Source organism: Aotus nancymaae, unplaced genomic scaffold (genome assembly GCF_030222135.1).
Source record: "Aotus nancymaae isolate 86718 unplaced genomic scaffold, 86718_ANA_hifiasm-v0.15.2.pri h1tg000040l, whole genome shotgun sequence".
NCBI classification, from domain to species: Eukaryota; Metazoa; Chordata; class Mammalia; order Primates; family Aotidae; genus Aotus; species Aotus nancymaae.
The window spans coordinates 87,057,803-87,079,492 of record NW_026988454.1 but is presented as its reverse complement, the minus strand read 5'-3'; the positions used below and the strand labels follow the sequence as shown (position 1 = coordinate 87,079,492).

Below are 21,690 nucleotides of genomic sequence, written 5' to 3'. Positions count from 1 at the left end.
ATTTCAAGTAGTCCACATGTGGCTAGTAGCTACCATATCATATAGCACAGAGGTAGAATTCTTCCATCGTTGCAGGAAGATCTATTGGACAGTGTTGGTCCAGGAGTTAAGGAAATATTTTAAAAATGCATTTAATTAGGGCATGTTAGTCATATCCTTTCAATAAAGTCTTCCCTGAACTAATTTCTGTTGTAGATTACTAAAATGGGCTATTTTATTATGCTATTCACATAGTGATTCAATTTCTAATTAGAGGTTGATGAAGTTCTCTCATTTACGACAGTATCATTTGCACTGTATTTTCCAACTGCATTAAGAAGTTAAATTATCTCACAGAAAATAACAAAAGACAGGGAATTTATTCAACAGTCTAGAAAATATAAATATAAATATGTGTGAGGGGTACATGTGTGTGTGTCTATTTGTATGTGTGTAAGTTTGTGTTGACTGAAAACCAAAGTTGAGGATGATGTGCTCCCACATTATAAAGTGAAATGCTAATACTAGCTGATCTTTGCAACCTTTTCAAGAAGAGTCCAGTCAAGTCCAACAGGGACTTCTGGCCTGCCTAAGGAAATCATTAGAGAAGAGTTTTTGAAGAAATGTCTAAGAGGGAAGAATTACCAGTGACTCTCAAAGATCGTGTTTGCAAGTGGCATACCGCTCACTTTTCACTGGCCAAATCAAGTCATGTGACCAAACCTGCCATCAGTGGGGTGAAGTACAGTCTCCTCAAAGAGAGTAACAGCAAATAATTAGGGACAATAGTGTACCTGTCACAAGGCCCTTTTGCTAATGATAAACAGCTCACTCTCTGTATTAGTTAGGGTTCTCCAGAGAAACAGGACCAGTAGGATATACATATAAAGATATAAGGAGATTAATATGAGAATTGGCTCATATGATTATGGAAGCCAAGAAGTGCCATCATATGCCATCTGCATATGATGAGAACTATGAATTCAGACTGTAATTCAGACTGATAAACAATAGGAGCTGCTGGCATAAGTCCCAGCGTCAGAAGACCAGGGGCTCCAGTATTTCACAGAAGAAAATGGGTGTCCGGCTCATGGAGAGAGAGAGAAAAAAATCATTCTTCCTCTGCCTTTTTGTGCTGTTTAGGCTTTAGACAGATTAGATGATGCTGCCCACATTGACAAGGGCAGCTCTTCTTTACCTCAGTCCACTGATTCAAATGCCATTCTCTTTCAGAAACACCCTCACAGACACACCCAGAAATAATGTTTTACCAGCTATCTGGGCATCCCTTAATGTGTCATTCAAATCGACACATAAAATTAACCATCACACTGTCTTCTATATATCTTGTTATAATATAGCTGGTTTCTAGATGGCATTTGTATCTCTGATTAAGGAACCCTATTTTTAGAACAACTGAGGTATCTGGTTCTTCAACATTATCAACAATAGGCCACTGTGGGTTCTTGGAGTCTCTTATCATCCTTGACCTAGGCTCAGCGGCTAGTTGCCCTCCTACTGTACTCCAAATCTGTAGAATGCATAAAAAGCAGAGAACACTTTGTTCATTACTCTGCCTGTTTTAGTGCCAGAGATCCTGGCCTGGAGTCAGAAGTCTAGTAGGGAACAATTTGGACAAATTGAATAGAAGGTGTTACTTATGGCCATGAGGACAGAACGAGAATAACTGCTGCTGGAAAGCTTTAGAAGATGGTGATCCTGTTTTATTTCTCATTAGCAGCGTATTTTAAAGGTCTGTGGTGGTCACTTTATCCATTATAAACAAATGCAGCTGAGACTTATCTTTTGGAAGAAGCTTGTATTAATCAAGACAGCACCCAGAAATGACATCTGTGAGATAGGTGTCATTTTGCAGAAGAGCCAGCAAAACAGAGAGATTAAGAGACTTGCCTAGAGTCTCACAACTCTTAAGTGCTAGAGATGGTGTCTGAACTTGAGTCTTCCTGATTCCAGATTTACACATGGATCTGGTGAGCATCTTTCTACCCATATCAACAAGTAGCGTTTGTCAGGTGGCATACTGCATTCGCCAGGCCTCTTGCCAAAGGCATTATCAACATTGATTGATTTGTCTTTAAAATCACCCTGCAAAATAACTATTATTTCTTACTATTCTATCGCTAAGGAAATTGAAGCTTACAGGGGTAAATATGGTGTGAAAGATTACACTACTAACAAGTGCCGGAGCCAGAATTTGAAACCAAGTCCAACTCTAAAGCCACTGTTCCTACTAGTTACTAACCTCTATTGTTACAGCTTTAATGCTTCGCATCTGCATCCAAAACTAGGGGTGCCCTGAAGTGGAGAAAGGCAGTATATCTGAAGTAATATTGGAAAGGCAAGTAAAAAGAATACAATTACTTGAGTAAAAATGCATGGGATTGGACGATGGTGTAGGTTTATGGTGGAAATGAGAAGATTAAAATGAGAATTAGAGAAGAAAATCACTTAATCATGAAATAGAATCAGACTCCTGTCCCTGAAGCTCTTTTCCTGATTTTGCTTTTCAGATCTAATTTTTGTCTTAAGCATGCTATTTTGATTCTAATCCAGTTGAAGCAAGCTTATAATTAAAGTGGCATTTACTGCATTGGACATTTTTCATACTGATTATATAGGAGTGTCTGGGGCAGCGAAAGGCCCCTGGGATCTGGGCACATCCAGTATCTTGATCATGTGGTAGAAACAGACAGCCAAAATCCAGCCTTGGTGGGAGACAGTCTGAGTCAGAGGCATTGTTAGATGATAAGCCAAAGCAGAAGCCAGGGAGCTGAGTGCACCCAGAGACACTCATTGCTGGGAGGCTCTGTGTTCATCTTGTTTTAATCAGTTAACCACTAAAAGAGAGAGAAGGAAAAAATGAATGAAAAATCATTAGGATGGCCAAATCATATGACAATTGTGTGCGACTCAAACATACCTAGTACTAAAATAGGAGGTATTCTGACAAAAGTTAGCACACAGGTAGCTGACATGAGTTGTCATATCTGACACTTAGAACCAATCTTTTTTTAAAGAATTGCTGCCTCTCAAAATCGTAGGATATGGAAATTAGGCCCTAGCTAGACCAACTCTAATGGAAGCTAGTATATGATTTCTAAACTATTTCAATTAGAAGTATGTTCCAGGCTAAGTCACTGATGTCCAAATAACCCCTGCAATACTTAGACATTCTTCAACAAAACATTATTCCTAATTCCTATATTTCTAGAATGGTGCCCAGAATTTAAAATCATAGCCCCATGTCTTGCTACTCATTGTAACTGAGAATGCAAATGTCCTTGGATAGCTGGAAAAATTGCAGAAAAAATGATAAAGGTTTTTCTGTATGACAATTAGTTCTACAGACCTTCTAGCTCTGCCAGGATGAAGGCAATTATTTATTGCTGATTAATCAGTGGAAGCTGTGGTTCTGGGTTTAAGATAGACAGTTTTCTGGCCAACAGGATCTAGAAAGTGCCCTTGGAACAACTGACTTTCCAGGATATTCATCATATTCTATGGCCACTACAAAAACATGAAGGATTCTGGGCTTGATTTTAAAGAAAGAGTGAATGTTCACCGTCACCTCTTAGAATATCAAGTAGAAAATCTAAGGCTTTTCTTTAATCTTCATTCCTCTCTTTATTTCTCTCTTGGAGCCTGGTTGTAAACCTTGGTATCTTGTACCTATGGTGAGTCTACAGTTGGATTGCGTTGTTCAGAATCTTCCCTCCTGTAATACACTACTACTTTATATAAAGAGTGACCCCAATCATAGGTTCTTATAGGTCTCTAGAGGAGAATTTAAAACTATGGGGAAAACAGTAATTTTGTCCCACCACAAACAAATCAAACTGTGATTTGTGTATTGAGACTTCCCCAGAGAGATTTAGGCAATTAAGAATTGGAAACCCTTAATTAGAATGAAAAAGACTCAGCGATGGTAGTTGGAGATGCTGATGAGTTCCAGAAGGGCTCTCTGTGTGTTGAGAGTCGGGTATTCAATATGCAATGTAACATCTAGAGTAGTGTGGAACATTTCATTACCGAACACTGTAATCATGCCCAGGGCTCCCCTGGAGTGGCTCATCATGTGCCCTGACCTCAGGGTCCTATTTCTTCGAGTGTGATTTGGGGTGTATTTAGTGGATAAATGACCCTGCTTTTCCCCGGTAGAACTAAAGAGGGCAGGTTGGATACAACAGCTTGTAGATCTGGCACTAGACTTTGTAAGCAGTATGGCTTTTATGACCATCGATCATAAGCAAAGAAAAACTGTTTCTATTCCTCTCTCTGCCAGGCATCCCTCTAGTGTCCAGGTTTCTCCCCTGCAGCTATGTGGTATATGTAACACCCTTTCTATGTACCAGGCTATGACATCGTAAGGCCCTTCTGCTAACGACAAATAGCTCACTGTCTGTATTAGTTAAGGTTCTCCAGAGAAACAGGACTATTAGGATATACATATAAAGATATAAGGAGATTAATATGGGAATTGGCTGTAAGCAATTATAAGCAGTGATATATCCTGGTACATAGAAATAGCTTTTCTCTACACTTAACTCCTTCCTGTTCTTTAACAGGGAGCTTGGACTTCACCTCCTGCAGACAAATATCTACATAATATTTTCCAGTTTATTTTAATTTTGTTTGTTTAATTGTGACTTCGTTCATTGTACTGTAACTCCCAGGGTACTGAACATAATTCTAACAGGAAGCCTTCAATTAAAATGGAGTAATGGTGAGGCATGTTTGAGATACTTGCTGCTTTGGAATCTAGGAAAGCAAATGTCTACGGGAAAACAGGAAAGTAGAATTCAACATCTACCATGTTAATGGTAAAGATTCCAAAGAAAAGGGTGTATTTAGGAAAATGAATGATTACTGTTTAATTATGCATAGAAATCTAAAAATAAGTGAATGAGTATATACACTGGAAAGAGTGACAGAATTAAAGTAAGACTTCTGCAACGTGAAATAGAACAAGTAATCTGGATATTATAGGCCAAAAGCAACATAAAACACCTAACAATGTTTTTTGATATAGTAGAAAAATCAACAGTAATCTGAAATTTTCTGTTCCTTTGCAATATTAATAAACTTTATTTTATTGCTGGATATTCTCTTTGCCAGATTTCTAAAATGAGCTGGATCTATTACTGACTTTTCTGACTCTATTTCTCCTGCTACTATTATTTTATGTATTACTCTATGAGCGTCTTACTTATTTTCTTGCCTACAGGGAATAATTTAACCTAAATATTAACATTAGTCATTTGAGTATAGTATTTCACGGACATTTTTATCCCTCTGTTTTTTAAGATCATCCATTACTTTTATTCTGTTCCCTGTGTTGACGTTTTTCATGCTGTTTGCAATAATTTTCAGTTGGAAAAAAGTTTAAACGCATACAGTGACACATCCATGAAATGGAATTTTCAAAGACATTTGTTTCTTGGATCTGCTGCTAAGATTTTAAAATAGGAATGTTATACCCAGGAAAATATGCAATGTGGGAGCAGGACATATTTTACCACTGTGGGTATGTTCAAATTTCCAAAAATATTTTTGTTTTCTTTATCTTTTTAAAGTTTGACAAGAAAATATTTGTGCATTCAAAAATTTTTTCCTAGTTATTGAGTTGTTTTTTCTCATTGTTCCTTGATGTCAGCTCACCTAAGTATATGATTTCAGTGTGTTTTCTGTTTGGACTCCTGAAGATGGCAACGTCAAGCAGGTTTATTTAGTCATGTGATGAACAGAACTGCAGGAAGCAAGCAAAGGCTGTTAGCAGAAGCCAGGAGGAGATCTTTAAAAGCACGATGAGCTATGTTACACACACCAAGGGCACAAATAAATTGCATTTTGCACCATCCTCAGAGATATCGCTGGTAGGTGGTAGAGTGTTGAGTCAGAGCGTTTGTCAAGGATCAATGCAGCAGCAGCAGCATGGAGGTGAGAGAACCGAGGATGCCGGGAGCCACCTGGTCCCCATGACTGACAGAGCAGGACCACCGCCCCCAGCCTCAAGCTGTTCCTGCAGCTTGAAAACTATCACAAAAGCTGGCCCAGAGTATGATAATTTTTTAAAAGCTGAAGGGAGACAGTCCCTTTAGTGCATGGATATTCTAGTCATTAGATCCAAAGACAAGCTCTGCTTCTATTTCAAAAAAAATACCAGATAGCTGCAGGGTTAGCTCTACCCGTGATGGCTGTTAACATTGATTTGCTTCATGGATTGATTGCTTTTGGCATTTGCAACCCTCCTGAATAACAGAGGAAAAAAATCCAGTGGCTGGGCCAAATTCACAAATGATGAATGAACGTGGACTACACATTTGGTATCACATTGACTTGCAATGGATAACAGCATTTAAAAGTAGTAACAGCTGGATTCAAGTTTTGAAAATTAAGACTGTATTATTAATGGGGGAATTGGGACACTGGGAGTCTGAGAGAGAGATTAAAAGCTTCTTTGAAATGAATGGGCTTTATGCTGTACCTTGGGATGGCAGCCACCAGGCAGACATGACACAGGGACGCACGGCTCTGGCCCCTTGTCAGACAGCTTTTACTCAGCTGGATTCAGTGTTAGACCTTAGTGTGCAACGAAGACACTCTAACAAGGAGCGGCACAAAACCTCTTTTGTATTTATTGTGGGGATTTTGTAAAGTGTATTGTCCAATAAATCTCATACTGTCTTCTTCATGAAGATTTCCAGTAGAAATTCCTCACACGCCTTACAGACAGGAAAAGCTGTGTTCTCCAGAGAAATGATGCTGCTCCCCTTCATAGACACTAAATCTTGTAATTGCCAGAGTTTCCCTCCTGCCTTGGCCCCAGTGAAGCAAGTGACTGGGTTTAAGATTAGAATGGGACCTTCTGTATGCAGTAGTTTTATAGAATCAGTTATTGAACTGATATTCAATACTTTTATTCCTAGCTTCACTTTTCTTTCTTACCCTTATTTTTCTTTTTCTCCTATCATAGGCATTTTCACAATAAGGAGGAAGTCGGTACACATTTAGTGATAAATTATAATTTAAAATTTTGCCCAAGTGGCAATATAGTTATAAAATAAAATATCCTTAATTTTTAAGAAATGCAAACCAAAGTATGGATGGGAGTGAAATGATAAGCAACTGCGATTTGCTTTAAAATATCTCAACAACCAAAAGGGTAGATAAAGCAAAAAGGGAAACATTTTGAAAATCGAATATAGGTGGGTTTTTGAAACTATCCTTTCAATTTCTGCGTATGTATGTTTAGGAATTCTAATTAGAAAATGTTTTCCATTTGGATCAAATTTCTGATATGAGGAAGGCCAAGTTTCTTGTCAACTTGACAGTTATTTCCATCAGAAAATGTCAACTAGTTGTTCACATTTTCTTCTAAAATTGGTTTAACTGTTTTGTTTTTCTACCCCAGCCTTGTCAGTTGAAGCTTCAAGTCATTAAATCTAAGACAGAATGAAGGGAGCAAATCTAAACTCCAAGGCTACATAAAGTGTGCCAAACCACAGGTAGAAACACTCACATGTGCTTAGAAGCTCTGCTTTCCTCCCTGATAACCCAAATTCTCACTTCTGAGCTTCTATTTCTCCAGATCTAGACTCGGGAATTTACTATCTAAAGACTCATATAGTGCTGATCTACCCTAACTTGCAAAATTTCATGCATATTTCATACTTACACTCTTCACATGTCAATGGTGTTATTGAGTTTGGCTACTTTCTCTATCTGTGTGGTTTAATCGCCAGTGTATTCACCCCTATATAAAACTTAAGATTTGAGATAAGAACTGGAATTTAAGGCCAGGCACGTGGCTCATGCCTGTAATACCAGCATTTTGGGAGGCTGAGTTGGGCAGATCACGAGGTCAGTTCAAGACCAGACTGGCCAACATGGTGAAACCCCATCTCTCCTAAAAATACAAAAATTAGCCGGGCGTGGTGGTAGGAGCCTATAATCCCAGCTACTCCAGAGGCTGAGCCAGGAGAATCACTTGAACCCAGGAAGTGGAGGTTGCAGTAAGCTGAGATTGTGCCATCACACTCCAGCCTAGATGACAGAGCAAGACTCCATCTCAAAAACAAAAACAAAAGCAAAAAAACTGGAATTTAAATGAGTGTTAGGAAAGAATGTGTCTTGGTTAGAATATAAGAGTCTGAAAAGTCTGCTGTGGGTGCTAAGCTGCCTACTAAGGGAAATGGGGATGCTAAGAGAAATTTGTCATATGTCTTCAGAGCATTGTCTGGCAACTCATTAAAACAAAGGAAGAGCGAAACAACATCTGCTTTCTCTCCACCTCACACTGATAAAGTGGTTGAATAAATGCACTTTGCTTATGGTCATGAAGAACACAGGGGACTTCATCTTTCCAAGTGTTTTCATGCAATGCTCAAGGCTAACTCTTTTGGTCCTGATGCTTTATTTTTTAGCACCTGCTGGATCAAGAAACACCTGCAATGATCATTTCTCAAAAATGTCTGAAATGATTCTGACTGAACCTTGATCACTATTCAAACCCTTAGGCTACTAAAAACAGAATGTTCTGATTGTTTTCAGCATTAACCACTAACTTTTGCTTTGTATTTCCACATTCTCTATTCTGGGTGCACTTTTTAAACAGAGTCTGAAAGTGCTATTCTTATTATGACCTACAGTGGTACTATTTCACTTAAAAACCAGTGCTATGCACATTGCTGGTTAACAAGCTTTGGAGAAGTATTAGGATGAACCATAGAAACTGCCACACAAATGGTCAAATATTGAAATTTTTATATGCTTCAGCTCATAATGATCTCTTTCACACACATTCTCTTATTTATTCATAATTTTATTTTTTATACTACTTAATGGGCACATGCTGATTTCCTGTATGTCATCAACACTCCTGAGCCATGAGGGTAAGATCAGAGCTGCAGGACCCAGACACGTACTTTGTCACCTGCCAAGTGAAAGACAATGATTGGGAGTTCCCTAAATTTTTCAGTGAACTTTTTGGTGTCTATGTTGCCTAATTTTATTCCCTCTCTTTGTGTTTTAGAAAGATCTAATAGCCACATGGAATACCAAGGCTATTAAACCCTAAGAAAATTACCTACCTCAAAGGTTAAGTTCCTGTTATCACAGGCCTCGTTTCTCAAATTTGTGTAAATGTACGTGTGATGGAAAACCAGAAGATGCTTTGTAAACACAGTCAGTTTTACTCAATGATGAATGGTTTCAGTCATCATTTTTTTGTATTAAAGGAAACATAACTATACTATGGAGTAAAATGCAAATACTACATGGATTTTTAAGATAAAATCTGACACTTGAAATGCAGATTCTGCATTTAGGACTATTGCCAGCACCAGAACCATGGGATGAAGTTTTACTTCTTCTGCCGGTAGAGGAACTTTAGTGGAAGGTTTGAGAACCTGAGCCCTGAGTGTGGAAAATGCATAGAAGTGACAGCAAAGTCGAAAACACTGAGAACTACACAGTAAAATTAGCACATAGTAGGATTTATTATCCTTTGTTGAATGAGTGAATGTATATGATGATGATAATGATGATGACCATGATAATTTTTTTAAAAAAGCTAATATTTTCGGAGTTCTTACAATGGGTCTAAGTATTAGTGCACGAGTATTCCAGGGATTGGCAAACTACACCCTGCAGGCCAGATTCAGCTCATTGCCTGTTTTTGTAAGTAAGGGTTTATTGGAACATAGCCACACCAAGTCATTCAGGCATTATCTATGGTTGCTTCCTTTCTATTTAATACAAGGGCATACTTGAGTAGTTGCCACAGAGACTACATAGTCCACAAAGCCTAAACTATTTATTATCTGGTTCTTTACAGAAAAAATTTGCCAATCCTTGTATTAGTGCATTAATTCTCATAACAAGCTTATGAGGGAAATTCTAATATTAATGTCATTTTACAGATGAGAAAACTAAGGCACGGAAAGGTTATTTAACTTACTCAAGGCAGTAGAACAAGTAAGTGGCAGGGCAGAATTTGAATCCTTCAGTCTGGTTCTAGACCCCACATATCTGAAACAACTCACTGTAGAGATCCTTCTAGATAAGAGAAAATGTATTCAAGTCACTCCAAAAAGATAGGTTCTAAGTTGACAGCCTCCTAGCTGGTTTATAAACAACAGATATCTATTTCTTCTGATCTGGAGACTGGAAGTCCAAGGTCAGTGTATTAGATGGTTTGAATGTTTGTCCCCTGCAAATCTATGTTGAACTGTGATTCCCAATGTTGGAAGTGGGGCCTGAGGGGAGGTGACTGGATCATGGAGGTGAAACTATCAGGAATGGTTTAGCACCATCCCCCTGGTAGAAAATGAGTTCTCGCTCAGTTAGTTCATGTGAGACCTGACTGTTTAAAAGAGTCTGGGACCTCTCTCTCTGTTGCTCCCACTCTCACACGTGAGAACACTGGCTCCCTCTTTGCCTTCTGCCATGATTGTAAGCTTCCTGAGTTCCTTACCAGAAGCAGATGCCAGCACCATGCATCCGTACAGCCTGTAGAACTGTGAGCCAATTAAACTTCTTTTCTTTTTAAATCACTTAGCCTCAGGTATTTCTTTATAGCAATGCAAAAATAGACTAACACAGAGTACTAGTAAGGTTGTGTTCTAGTGAGGACTTTCTTCTAGGCTGCAGACTGCTGCCTTCTCATTATATCTTCACCTGGTAGAAGGAGAACCAGAGAGCTAACTGGGGTTACTTTAGGGCACTAGTCCCTTTCATGAGGGCTCCATCCTCATGATCTAATCACTTCCCAAAGGCCTCACCTCCTAATACCATCACATTTGGAGTTAGGATTTGAACATATAAGTTTTGGGGGAAATGTAAGCATTCAGTTCATTGTAGTGTCTAAGAACATCACAGCCCCATCCACTTGATGCCCACTCCCCATGTGCCAGTGGGAAGTTCAAAGAATCCTGAAACATCTAAACAGAACCCTTAAAAAGAAACATTAAAAACCATTAAACCATTAAAACTATTGCTCTAGCCAAAGCTGTCTCTTCCTGAATATGGTTTACAAATTCCAATTCCATGTTTGCGCATTCCCTAAGTTGTTTTCTACTCTTTGCCCTTCCAATACCCACAGTGAAAGTGGAAGGAAATTCAGATATTATCTGGAAGAATGTTAATAATGCTGGGGTGTGTCAGGTTTACACTGGGATGATCATGAAAATGCCGTTCTTTTAACTTCGTATTCAAGATTCCTAGAAAGCAAAGGTTATGACTACTTAGTGAATTTCTTAAGATCTTGCAATGTGCATGCAAATACATAATAAATACAACAAATGATCTTGTGTTCAGGCTTCTGTTAACTGGAGTGTCCTATTGTTACTCCATGCTTCTATAATAATGGATCTCAGAAACTTGTTGAGGTTGCTCCTTAATTATCCAAAATCTGTGTTCATTATAATTTTTTTAAGTCACAAATACACTTTTAACTGATCTCAGATAAAAACTACTCAGGGAAGGTCAGTAATCATTTCAGCACCTAATCTGTTAGAATTCTGTGGTGAGCAGCCTCGAAGAGCTGGGTTAACTGGTTATTTTCCCTAATTCCCATCATCTTCAGTATTAGAAAAACCAAGGCATTGTCTCAGCTTAGGATAAACGCATGGCTGGCAATCAAATCCAGTCTTTTACATTCCATGTTTTTTCTTTAGCTCTTCTACTTTGTTGACGTAAGCTTTCATGGCATCTTCCTTGGTAGTCCCTTTCAGCTCCTTCCAGGCATCCCACCTGGCCTTGCTCTTGAAGTCCAACATCCCAAGCCATTCTGTATTTACATCGCCCACAGTTGCTTGTTTGTAGTTGCCATAGATGAACAGCATCTCATCATCCCCTGGCTTGGTCTTAAGGTGCTTAACATCTTCCACAGCTTTCTCAGACTCAGCCTGAGACATCCTGGCCAGCTTGCAAGGACTCCAGGGAGCCCGTGAAGGAGGAGAGGAGCAGGAAGCAATCATCATAGTTTAAAAATTAAATATATATACTCTAATTATTTTAAAGATGCACTATAAATATGTATATATAGTACTATTTTCTTTTAAACTGATAACAGTTTCCTTAAAATTTGTTGATAGTTTTCTTTCTCTGATGATGGAGAGGTCAGCTTATTTTTGGAGCTGGCTTCTTTTCCAGGGTGGATGGGGGAATCCCAAAATAGTCCCCTGTGTTATAGATGTAAAGGAAATAACCAACCATGTGAGCTAATAAGGAGAGATAATTGGATCTTTGTGGGATCTAGCCCCAGGGCTCTGGCCCTTTGAGTAGATGGAGTCTCATAGCCCTCCTCAAGTGAGTGTCCAACTCAGACTCCCACTCTCAAGTTCAGAGTTGTCAAAATGGCCTGATGGGCCTCCAAAGCCCTGGGGGAGATGACCAGCAAAGGCAATTAAGTCCCAAGACAGAATTTGCGATAAGGGAGAAGAACCTGCTTTGACGACCCTAATTCAGTGTCAGGGCCTTAATCAGACAGAGGAAGCACTCATTCTGGACTTAGTGCATGGCTGATACGGAAACTTCCTTGGATCAGCACCTCCAGCTCTGTGGCTGTATCCTGAAAAAATGATTGAAGTTGTGATTAGATTAGATATGGCTGATTCCTAGAGGACTTGAAATCTAGGCTATATGTCTTCTGGAACACCCATGGTTGATTCTGTGGAGAAAGAGGTAGTTCCTCAAGAAAAATACTGGTTATTTTACCTGCAAAAAGGCAAATGAATAGCAAAACGAAAACAACCGATTACACCATAAATACTAAAAACGGTTATCCCCCTTTATAAAAGGTAAGGAAATGCCTATGCCTTTCTCAAGTTCAAGAATGATTATAACCACGCTTCCATTTCCAAAAGAAGGAAACTGTACCCACGGTGACTATATAGAAAAAGAAACACAAGGTTGAGAGTCATAGCTGGGCTGACTGCCTGTGCACACCCAGCTGTTCTCTTAAAATTGCAAAGCCCATGGAAGTTCAAGGCTCTGTTGTTTTGGCCCAAAGTACATATTTCAACACTTTTATTGTTTGCTTTTGATGTCTGGGTTAGTAATTTTAATGCAAAAAGGACCATCTGGGAAAAACATTTTTTTGTGTCTCATGTGGGTTCTTTATGGACAAGCAAAAATGCTCATTATTTAAGCAAAAATGTTTTTAATGTGGGGCTCCAATGATGTTGTGAATAAGGAGTTACATCATTGTGCTATCCACTTCCATGCCCAGAAAAGCAGAAACACACTACACTTTGTATTCATGAGGAAAGGGTGGAGATCACTGCAAGCAATGTGTTTTAGAATTTGCCCCAAATATTACTGTAGAATACATTCTTTGTTATTAAGCTTTGTTATAGCAGAAGGAAAAAAAAACGCTTGAGCAAGCTTTCTCAAATTATCTTTCATAAAATTACATTTCTTAATATATTTTTAAATCAAGAAAGCCACATAAATACAATATTAACTGGGAAAGGAAATTTTTAAAAAACAATTCTTGAATATAACAGATTGACATAATCAAATTAGGTGAGTTCTGGTGATTACTGAGAAATAAAACACCTGGATTCAATAAATCTTAAAGCATTTAACCATGTAATAAAGCACAGAGAGATAGAAGAAAATGTGTAAATTTGAAGTCTCATCTAATTTAAAGTCACAAAAATGAGAATCACACAAAATAGCCTTCCTGGGCAGAAATGAATACATCAACACTGCAGGCTATGACAGTATAGTGCCTATTAACCCACTGTGGATAAACAATTAAAAAGTTTGATTACCAAATGTAAGATAATGTAAACTAGCACTCTTCAAAAGAGTCTGGGTATATCAGAGTACATGCAAATTTGCCCTAAGAGACTTTAGTTGGGGTGTGGGGTGGCTTTAAAGAATCCAGATACTTAAGTGAATTAAGGCAAGAACAGAAAACCAAATACCATGTGTTCTCACTTATAAGTGGGAGCTAAGCGTTGGATACTCATGGACATAAACATGGGAACAGGCACTGGAGACTACTAGGGGTTGGGGGGAGGGAGTCAAGAGGCCGTAAGTCTACCTACTAGGTACTATGCCCACTACTTGAGCGATGGGATCATTCATACCCTGAACCTCAGCATCACACAGTATGCCCATGTAAAACACCTGCACATGTACCTGAATCTAAAATAAAAGTTGAACTTATTAAATATATTTTTTTTAAGAATCCAAGTCCTTCTCCTTCATAAGTTGTCTTTCCTAAACACACCTGCCTACAGGATATCCCTCTGGTAGTTCTCCTCTTATCTCTCACCACTATCATTTCCTCCCAATGGACCCAAGAACAAACCCTTTACTCTTCCTGAATCCAACCACATGCATTTTTCCAGGGTGAAAAAACCTCTCATCGTCAAAACTGAAATATGACATATTGACAGAAAAAAAGAAAAGAGCTCATCAGTAAGAAAAATTGAAGGCATAGGTGCATTATTTCATACAAGTGACAAATCTATAAAATAATTTTATTATCAAAGTTTTTATCTATTTATCATAGAACTAGAATATTTAACTGTGAAAACCATGCTAAGTGGTTCCAATCGGTTAAGATGTGTGTTCTCTCTACATCTCCATGATTCTCAGTGATAATAAGCTTGGTGACGTGTATTATTAACCTGCATCATACCCTGTGCTTCAGTTGCATATTTGCATGGTTTCAAGGAAGAAGTGACAAAAATGTCTGTGTTCACTTGTGTCAAGTTTTCCAAAAAGATCATTTGCAAGAAAAATCATCTTTATTTTACTTAATAGAGACACAAATCTCCTGCTCGCTGTCACTCCTCAGTCATTTTGTTTATTCATCTATTTGACATTGTTTTGTGATACATAATTTATTTAATGGCAGTTTTCAATTCACTTTTTGTAAACTCTACAATTACTAGGGACTCAATACCTTCTCTTTTCTTTGCTGTTAATTCCCAGCAAAGTTAACTGCACTCTTTAAAATAAAGCATGTACTTAGTTATGGGTGTATGACACTCCTCTGCTGCCTATAGAGAGGGGACTGGTTCATAGTAAATCCTAGGCTTCTGATGTCCTTTGTTCACTATGTGTAAGTAATAAGCCTGCTTCATAAACTTGTATGTGAGTGTTCTTTCTCACTGGACCCAAACAACTTGGTAACCAGTGCACAGTGAACCTGCTTCACACTGTTGACTTAAAACAACCATTTAACTCTCACAATTCTATTGTTCAGGAATTCAAGCAGTGCTTAAAATGGAAAGCTCATTTCTGCAGCATGTGCATTGGCTGGAGAATCATGATAGCTTTGTACACTTGTCATGTTTCCCAAATGTTTGACTGAAGTGGCTGGGACCTGGCTGATCCTCTCTCTCCCACTTCATAGGCTCTAATACTCTGGGGCCTCTTTTCCTGCACATGCTCTCTCTTTACTTGAATTCTTTATATAGCTGCTTGTTTCCTCTCTGAGCTAAAAAAGAAGCCGTATGACATTAGAATGTCTGGGACCAAAAATCCAAGAATACGACTTCTGCTGCATTAAACTTGTCAAAAATATCACAAGTCCCATGCAGATTCAAGGTGTTGGTAAACAGACGTGCTCTCTTGGTCAGAGAACTGGCAAGTGCACGAATAATTCTTACTGACCATAGTTACATACAATCTCCCACAGTCTGCTCTCTGGCTACAAAAATTCACATATAGTCAACTGCTCCAAAGACACCTGAAGTCTCAACAAAATTCTATGCCCAGTATCTCTTGATCTGCATTGGGATCATACAGATGTGCATGAAATTTCATAAGTGCAGCTCCTTTTGATAATGAACTGTGAAGCAAAAATGCAAGTTATCTGCATCTCCGTGCCCAGCGATAAGGTGTTAAGACAGAACAGAATAACCACATTAGACACTCATTTATAACATGGAGAAATGAAGGCACATAGTAGTCAGCAGCCAATAGAAATTCTGAAATACAGCCAGGCTTATCTTATCAGCGTCCCCTAATCTGGAGGCAAGGAATATTTCTTGATTTGGGTTCAGTTTTGCTATATGGAAGTGATTACCTAATCCATTGCTTCTAATAGCTTATATTTTTGTCTGCTGGGCTCCGGGCTCTACCCTCTGAATCATATTCCTTTGTTACCAAGAAAATTTTCATGTTTGCCATCATGTAGCTGTCTCAGTCTACCTTTTGCAAAGCAAGTTGAGGGCTCGGAGAACGATGAAATGAAAAAATTACCTTTTTTCATTTTGCACCTTCCATGTACTTTTTAGTTCATGGATATAAACTAAAAAGTTTTAGTTCAAGCTGATATAAACCTTAAGAAATTTAGTGTGCTTCCTGTGTATCAAAGTCTAAATCTGAAATCAAATAAATCAAATTATAAGTGAAAAAGTCACACATACAAATCTCTTCAAGACAAGTCCCTCTCTAATGCAGGCTTTGAGTCAGAGTGTTGTGGGACAATACTTTTAAAATTCTTACAAGCTGTTTTGTCTAGCTGAGAAGGTTGACAAGGCACTGAGTTAAATTAGGGATCTTGTAACTACACTGTTGATTTGATCTTTACTCTAAGGCTATGTCTTATTGACAATGTCCTGAATTCTATCTTTTTCCTGGGGCCCTTTCTCACTTTTAGAACATTTTTCTAACTCAAGAATGTGGGAAAGAGAAAATATTTTATTTTCCAACTTAGCAAGCCCTCAGTTGGAAATATTTTCTCTAAATTTGACTTGAAAATGGAATCATTCCTCTTTAGTCAATATCATTTTTGCAATGCCTTATAATATGTAGGTATAAGAGGCTGTATTAGTTCATTTTCATGCTGCTATAAAGACATACTCAAGACTGGGCAATTTATACTAAAACAAAGAGGTTTAATGGACTTACAATTCCATGTGGCTCAAGAGACCTCAAAATCATGGTGGAAGGTGAAAGGCATGACCCACATGATGGCAGACAAGAGAAGAGAGCTTGTGCAGGGAAACTCCCATTTTTTAAAACCATCAGATCTCATGAGATATTCACTATCTAGAGAGCAGCACAAGAAAGACTCACCCTCATAATTCAATCACTTCCCACCAGGTTCCTCCCACGACAGATGGGAATTGTGGGAGTTACAATCCAAGGTGAGATTTCGGTAGGAACACAGCCAAACCATATCAGCCTGTCCCTGGTCCCTCCCAAATCTCATTTCCTCACATTTCAAAACCAATCATGCCTTCCCAACAGTCCCCCAAAGTCTTGACTCATTGCAGCATTAACTTAAAAGTCCACAGTCCAAAGTTTCATCTAAGACAAAGCAAGTCCCTTCCACCTATGAGCCTTTAAAATCAAAAGCAAGTAAGTTACTTTCTATATACAATGAGGGTACAGGCATTGGGTAAAAACAGCCATTCCAAATGAGATAAATTGGCCAAAACAAAGGGGATATAGGCCCCATGCAAGTCCAAAATCTAGTGGGTCAGTCAAATCTTAAAGCTCCAAAATGATCTCCTTTGACTCCAGTCTCACATCCAGTTCACACTGATGCAAGAGGTAGGTTTCCATGGTCTTGGGAAGCTCCACCTCCGTGGCTTTGCAGGGTATAGTCCCCCTTCTGGCTGCCTTCATGGCTGGCATTGAGTGTCTGTGGCTTTTCTAGGTGCACGGTGCAAGCTGTGGGTGGATCTACCATTCTGGGGTCTGGAGGATGGTGGCCCTCTTCTTACAGCTCAACTACACATTGCCACAGTAGGGACTCTGTGTGGGGGCTTCAACCACACATTTATTTTCCTCACTGCCCTAGCAGAAGTTCCCTCAGATCCCCACTCCTGCAGCAAACTTCTGCCTGAACATCTAGGTGTTTCCATACATCCTCTGAAATCTAGGCAGAGGTTCCCAAACCCCAATTCTTGACTTCTGTGCACTGGCAGGCTCAACACCACATGGAAGCTGCCAGGACTTGAGGCCTGCACCCTAGGAAACCACAGCCTTAGCCACAGCCTAGGCTGCACTCAGCATGGGTACCTTGGGCCCCACCCATGAAACCACTTTTTCCTCCTAGCCCTCCAGGCCTCTGATGGAAGGGGCTGCCATGAAGACCTCTGACATGTCCTGGAGACATTTGCCCCATTGTCTTGGGGATTAACATTCAGCTCCTAGTTACTTATGCAAATTTCTGCAGCCAGCTTGAATTTCCCCTCAGAAAATGGGGTTTTCTTTTCTATTGAATTGTCAGTCTACAAATTTTCTGAACTTTTATGCTCTGCTTCTCTTATAAAACTGAATGCTTTTAACAACACACAAGTCACCTTTTAAATGATGTGCTGCTTAGAAATTTCTTCTGCCAGATACCCTAAATCATGTCTCTCAAGTTCAAAGTTTCACACCTCTCTAGGGAAGGGGCAAAATGCCACCAGTCTCTTTGCTAAAACATAACAAGAATCACCTTTGTTCCTGTTCCTATAACAAGTTTCTTGTTTCCACCTGAGACCATCTCAGCCGGGACATTATTTTCCATGTTACTATCAGCATTTTTGGCAAAGCTATTCAACAAGTTTCTGGGAAGTTCCAGACTTTCTCACATTTTCCTGTCTTCTTCTGAGCCCTCCAAACTGTTCCAACCTCTGCCTGTTACCCATTTCCAAAGTTGCTTTCACATTTTTGGGTATCTTTTCAGCAGTGCCCCACTCTACTGGTACCAATTAGTCTGTTTTCAGGCTGCTGATAAAGACATATCCAAGACTGGACAATTTAAAACAAAAGAAAGAAGTTTAATGGACTTAAAGTTCCACATGCCTGGGGCAGCCTCACAATCCTGGCAGAAGGTGAAAGTCTCACATGGCAGCAGACAAGAGAAGAGAGCTTGTGCAAGGAAACTCCTGTCTTTAAAACCATCAGATCTCATGAGACTTACTCACTATCATGAGAACAGCACAAGAAAGACCCACCCCCATAATTCAATTACCTCCCATCATGTTCCTCCCACGACATGTGGGAATTGTGGGAGTTACAATTCAGGATGAGATTTGGGTGGCGACACAGACAAACCATATTAGAAGCCAATTGGCACATTCAGAATTCTGCCTGGAAACCTGCTTAGCCAGTTCCACAAACTCCTTAGGTATATTTTTTATCTTTATATTCCTGCACATAATAGTTTTTTCAAATGTTTTCCCACTATTTAATATTGGGCATTCTTCTCCAGTCTCCAATAATAATTTGCTTATTGCTCTTCTAACCTCCATAAATAGTCCCATTGTTCTTCTTCCAGTTTTTACCTGTAGTTCAGGGGCTGGCTGGATCTCTTTCTACATCCCTCCATAGTGTTTCATGCTTCAGAGGTTTTTTTCTCTCCATGTAGCCACTCTCTCCAGGACAATAAGTGAACTTCTTTACATAGCAGCTGTTTTTCCCTCTGATCAAAAGCAGAGGCTATGTGACCATTGTAGGACTGGACCCAAAAGTCCTAGAATGTCATGTCTGCTGCATTCTATTGGTCAAAGCAAGTCCCAAGGTCAGACCAGATAGAGTTTACCCTGATCTCTTGATTAGAGAAGCCACAAGTGCATATAATATGCAAAAAACTCTACAGTGGGTTGAATAGTGGCCCCCAAATAAATGCTTATGTCCTAATTACCAGAACCTGTGAATGTTACCTTACTTAGAAAAGGGATCTTTGCAAATGCAACTAAGTTAAAGGTCTTGAGATGAGGATATCATCCTGTCTTATCCAGGAGGGCCCTCATTCAATGACAAGTGTTCCTACAAAAGATACACAAAGGAGAGAGGCATACAAACAGAAGGAAAAACCATGTGAAGATTGAGGCATATGCAGTCACAAGCCAAGGAATGCTGGCAGCTGTCAGATGCTGGAAGAGACAAGGAACAAAATCTCTTTTAGAGCCTCTGAAGGAAGCACTGATATCTTGATTTTGGACTTCTGGACTTGAACTGTGAGAGAATCAATTTGTGTTGTTTTAAGTCACCATGTTTGCGGTATTTGGTTATGGCAGTCACAGGAAACTAATATAGCAGCTATGTTTGAAGTCAATATAATACATTATGCTTTATATTATTTTTAATGTTCAGATACTCAACATAAATAAGCTTTAAAAATTTTGCTTCAGTCTACATAGATCAGATATATAGTATTTATTAATAATTTTAAGAAAAAATTTATTTTTGAAAATAATTTTTGAATGGATGATTTTATAGGATAATGAATATAAGAAAAATAATTTCCATTTTATAAATAGTTTTCAAAACTATAAATGTTGTCCCAGTGTAGATTTTAAATTGCATACTTACTATACAGATAATCGTCTAATGCATTGCTTTCTGCAAAGATGGAAATGTCCTATCCCTGTCCAATGTTGTAGCCACTAGACATGTGAATATTGAGAACTTGAAATATGATTTATGTGACTGAGAGATTAAGTTTCAAATTTTATTTCATTCATTTACTTTAAATTTAGCCAAATGTGACTAGTGGCTACCATATTGGACAAGTGCTGGTCCAACAAATCCTTTTACAAGTAGGTAGTATTATCTCTTTTCTTTTAATAGAATTGAAGAGGAACATAATTGTATTGGCCACTGATGGACTGAATTAGTCACAGCAACCACCCATGGCCACATGGCAAGAAACACATGGCATGCATTAGGTTAAAAGGTCAAGAAATGTGTAATAAATAAGCTATTTACAAATGTGAGCAAGATGTAAAGAAACCAAAGATAGTGTAATACACTGAGAACAGTAACAAGAACGTTGTCAATATCTTTGGGCCTAAAGGGATAAAAGGGAGCATTTACTAGGAGATAGTATAGATAGGGTTACCTTGAAAGGAGAGGTAATTTTTCAGGGAAGGAGCTGGGAGAATAAATAGCCTTGTCTTCTGTTCTTCTAATCTCCTGCCAAGAAGTACTCATTGGTAAAATCCAGCTGGAAGCAAGAAGGCAAGCATGCTGATACAGTCCACACAGGTCAGCCTCCAGGCAGAAAGTTAAGATAAAAGAGAATGGTATAGATCTAGGAGGATAAATAGAAGATACTCAACAAATAGAATATTAAAATAGAATTATTATTTATTATAATGTGGTTTCGGCTGATGTTCACAGAAGTGAGTGACATTGTTATAATTAAACTTTTAATATTTTGTTAATTTATTTATGTAAATGAGATTTCCACAGTTTGAGCCCTGTCTCATTGTAGCAATAAGTGATTCATCCAAAGGTACATAAACTGAAAGAAAGGGAATGCTCCATTCATTTCAGATGTTTCCAAAAAATATGATTAAAAAAAGTCTGCCCCTCCATAAAAGCAGTGCATAAGGTGGCACAACTGTCAGAATCAACTTTTTCAGAACCCTGGAATGTAATCAAAAGCTTACAACAACCAGGGGAACACTTAATCAAGAAAAAGCAGCCAAATCTCAGCATATGTCCTAGCAATTCCACTCCTGGGTATACACCCAAGAGAACTGAAAACATATGTTCACATAAAAATTTGTACATGGAACATTCATAGCAGCATTATTAATAATAAATAAAAGTGGAAACAACCCAAATGTCCATCAACTGATGAGTGGATAAACAAAATTTGGTATAACTATACAATGACTATTATTCAGCCATTAAAGGAAATGAAGTATTGATATGTGCAATGGCATGGATGAACCTCAAAAACATTATGCTAAGTGTAAGAAACCAGTCACGAAA

General features: G+C 38.6%; 2 protein-coding genes across 5 annotated transcripts in view; one reads left to right on the top strand and one right to left on the bottom strand.

The window, feature by feature from the left end:
• Positions 1-21,690, top strand: part of SH3BGRL2 (SH3 domain binding glutamate rich protein like 2) — a 287,777-nt gene that overhangs the window by 20,572 nt on the left and 245,515 nt on the right. The window lies entirely within an intron of this gene.
• LOC105730527 (acyl-CoA-binding protein-like) lies at positions 50-21,457 on the bottom strand. Of its 3 annotated transcripts, XR_001110498.2 has the most exons (4): positions 20,810-21,457; positions 9,959-12,571; positions 5,659-5,746; positions 50-2,837 (listed from the first exon to the last, which is right to left on the bottom strand). XR_001110498.2 is itself a non-coding variant. In XM_064360900.1 (2 exons), the coding sequence occupies exon 2, from the start codon at positions 11,979-11,981 to the stop codon at positions 11,652-11,654; it is 330 nt and encodes a 109-aa protein (XP_064216970.1). In that variant the 5' UTR covers positions 11,982-12,571; positions 20,810-21,457; the 3' UTR covers positions 9,485-11,651. The 3 variants fall into 3 exon arrangements, 1 of the variants encoding a protein (XP_064216970.1); XR_010336700.1 differs by lacking the exon at positions 5,659-5,746; XM_064360900.1 differs by lacking the exons at positions 50-2,837; positions 5,659-5,746 and having other exon boundaries at positions 9,485-12,571.

What these genes read in the sequence shown, in the direction of transcription:
- LOC105730527 (XM_064360900.1), bottom strand. Translation starts at nt 11,981, where the DNA reads ATGATGATTGCTTCCTGCTCCTCTCCTCCTTCACGGGCTCCCTGGAGT.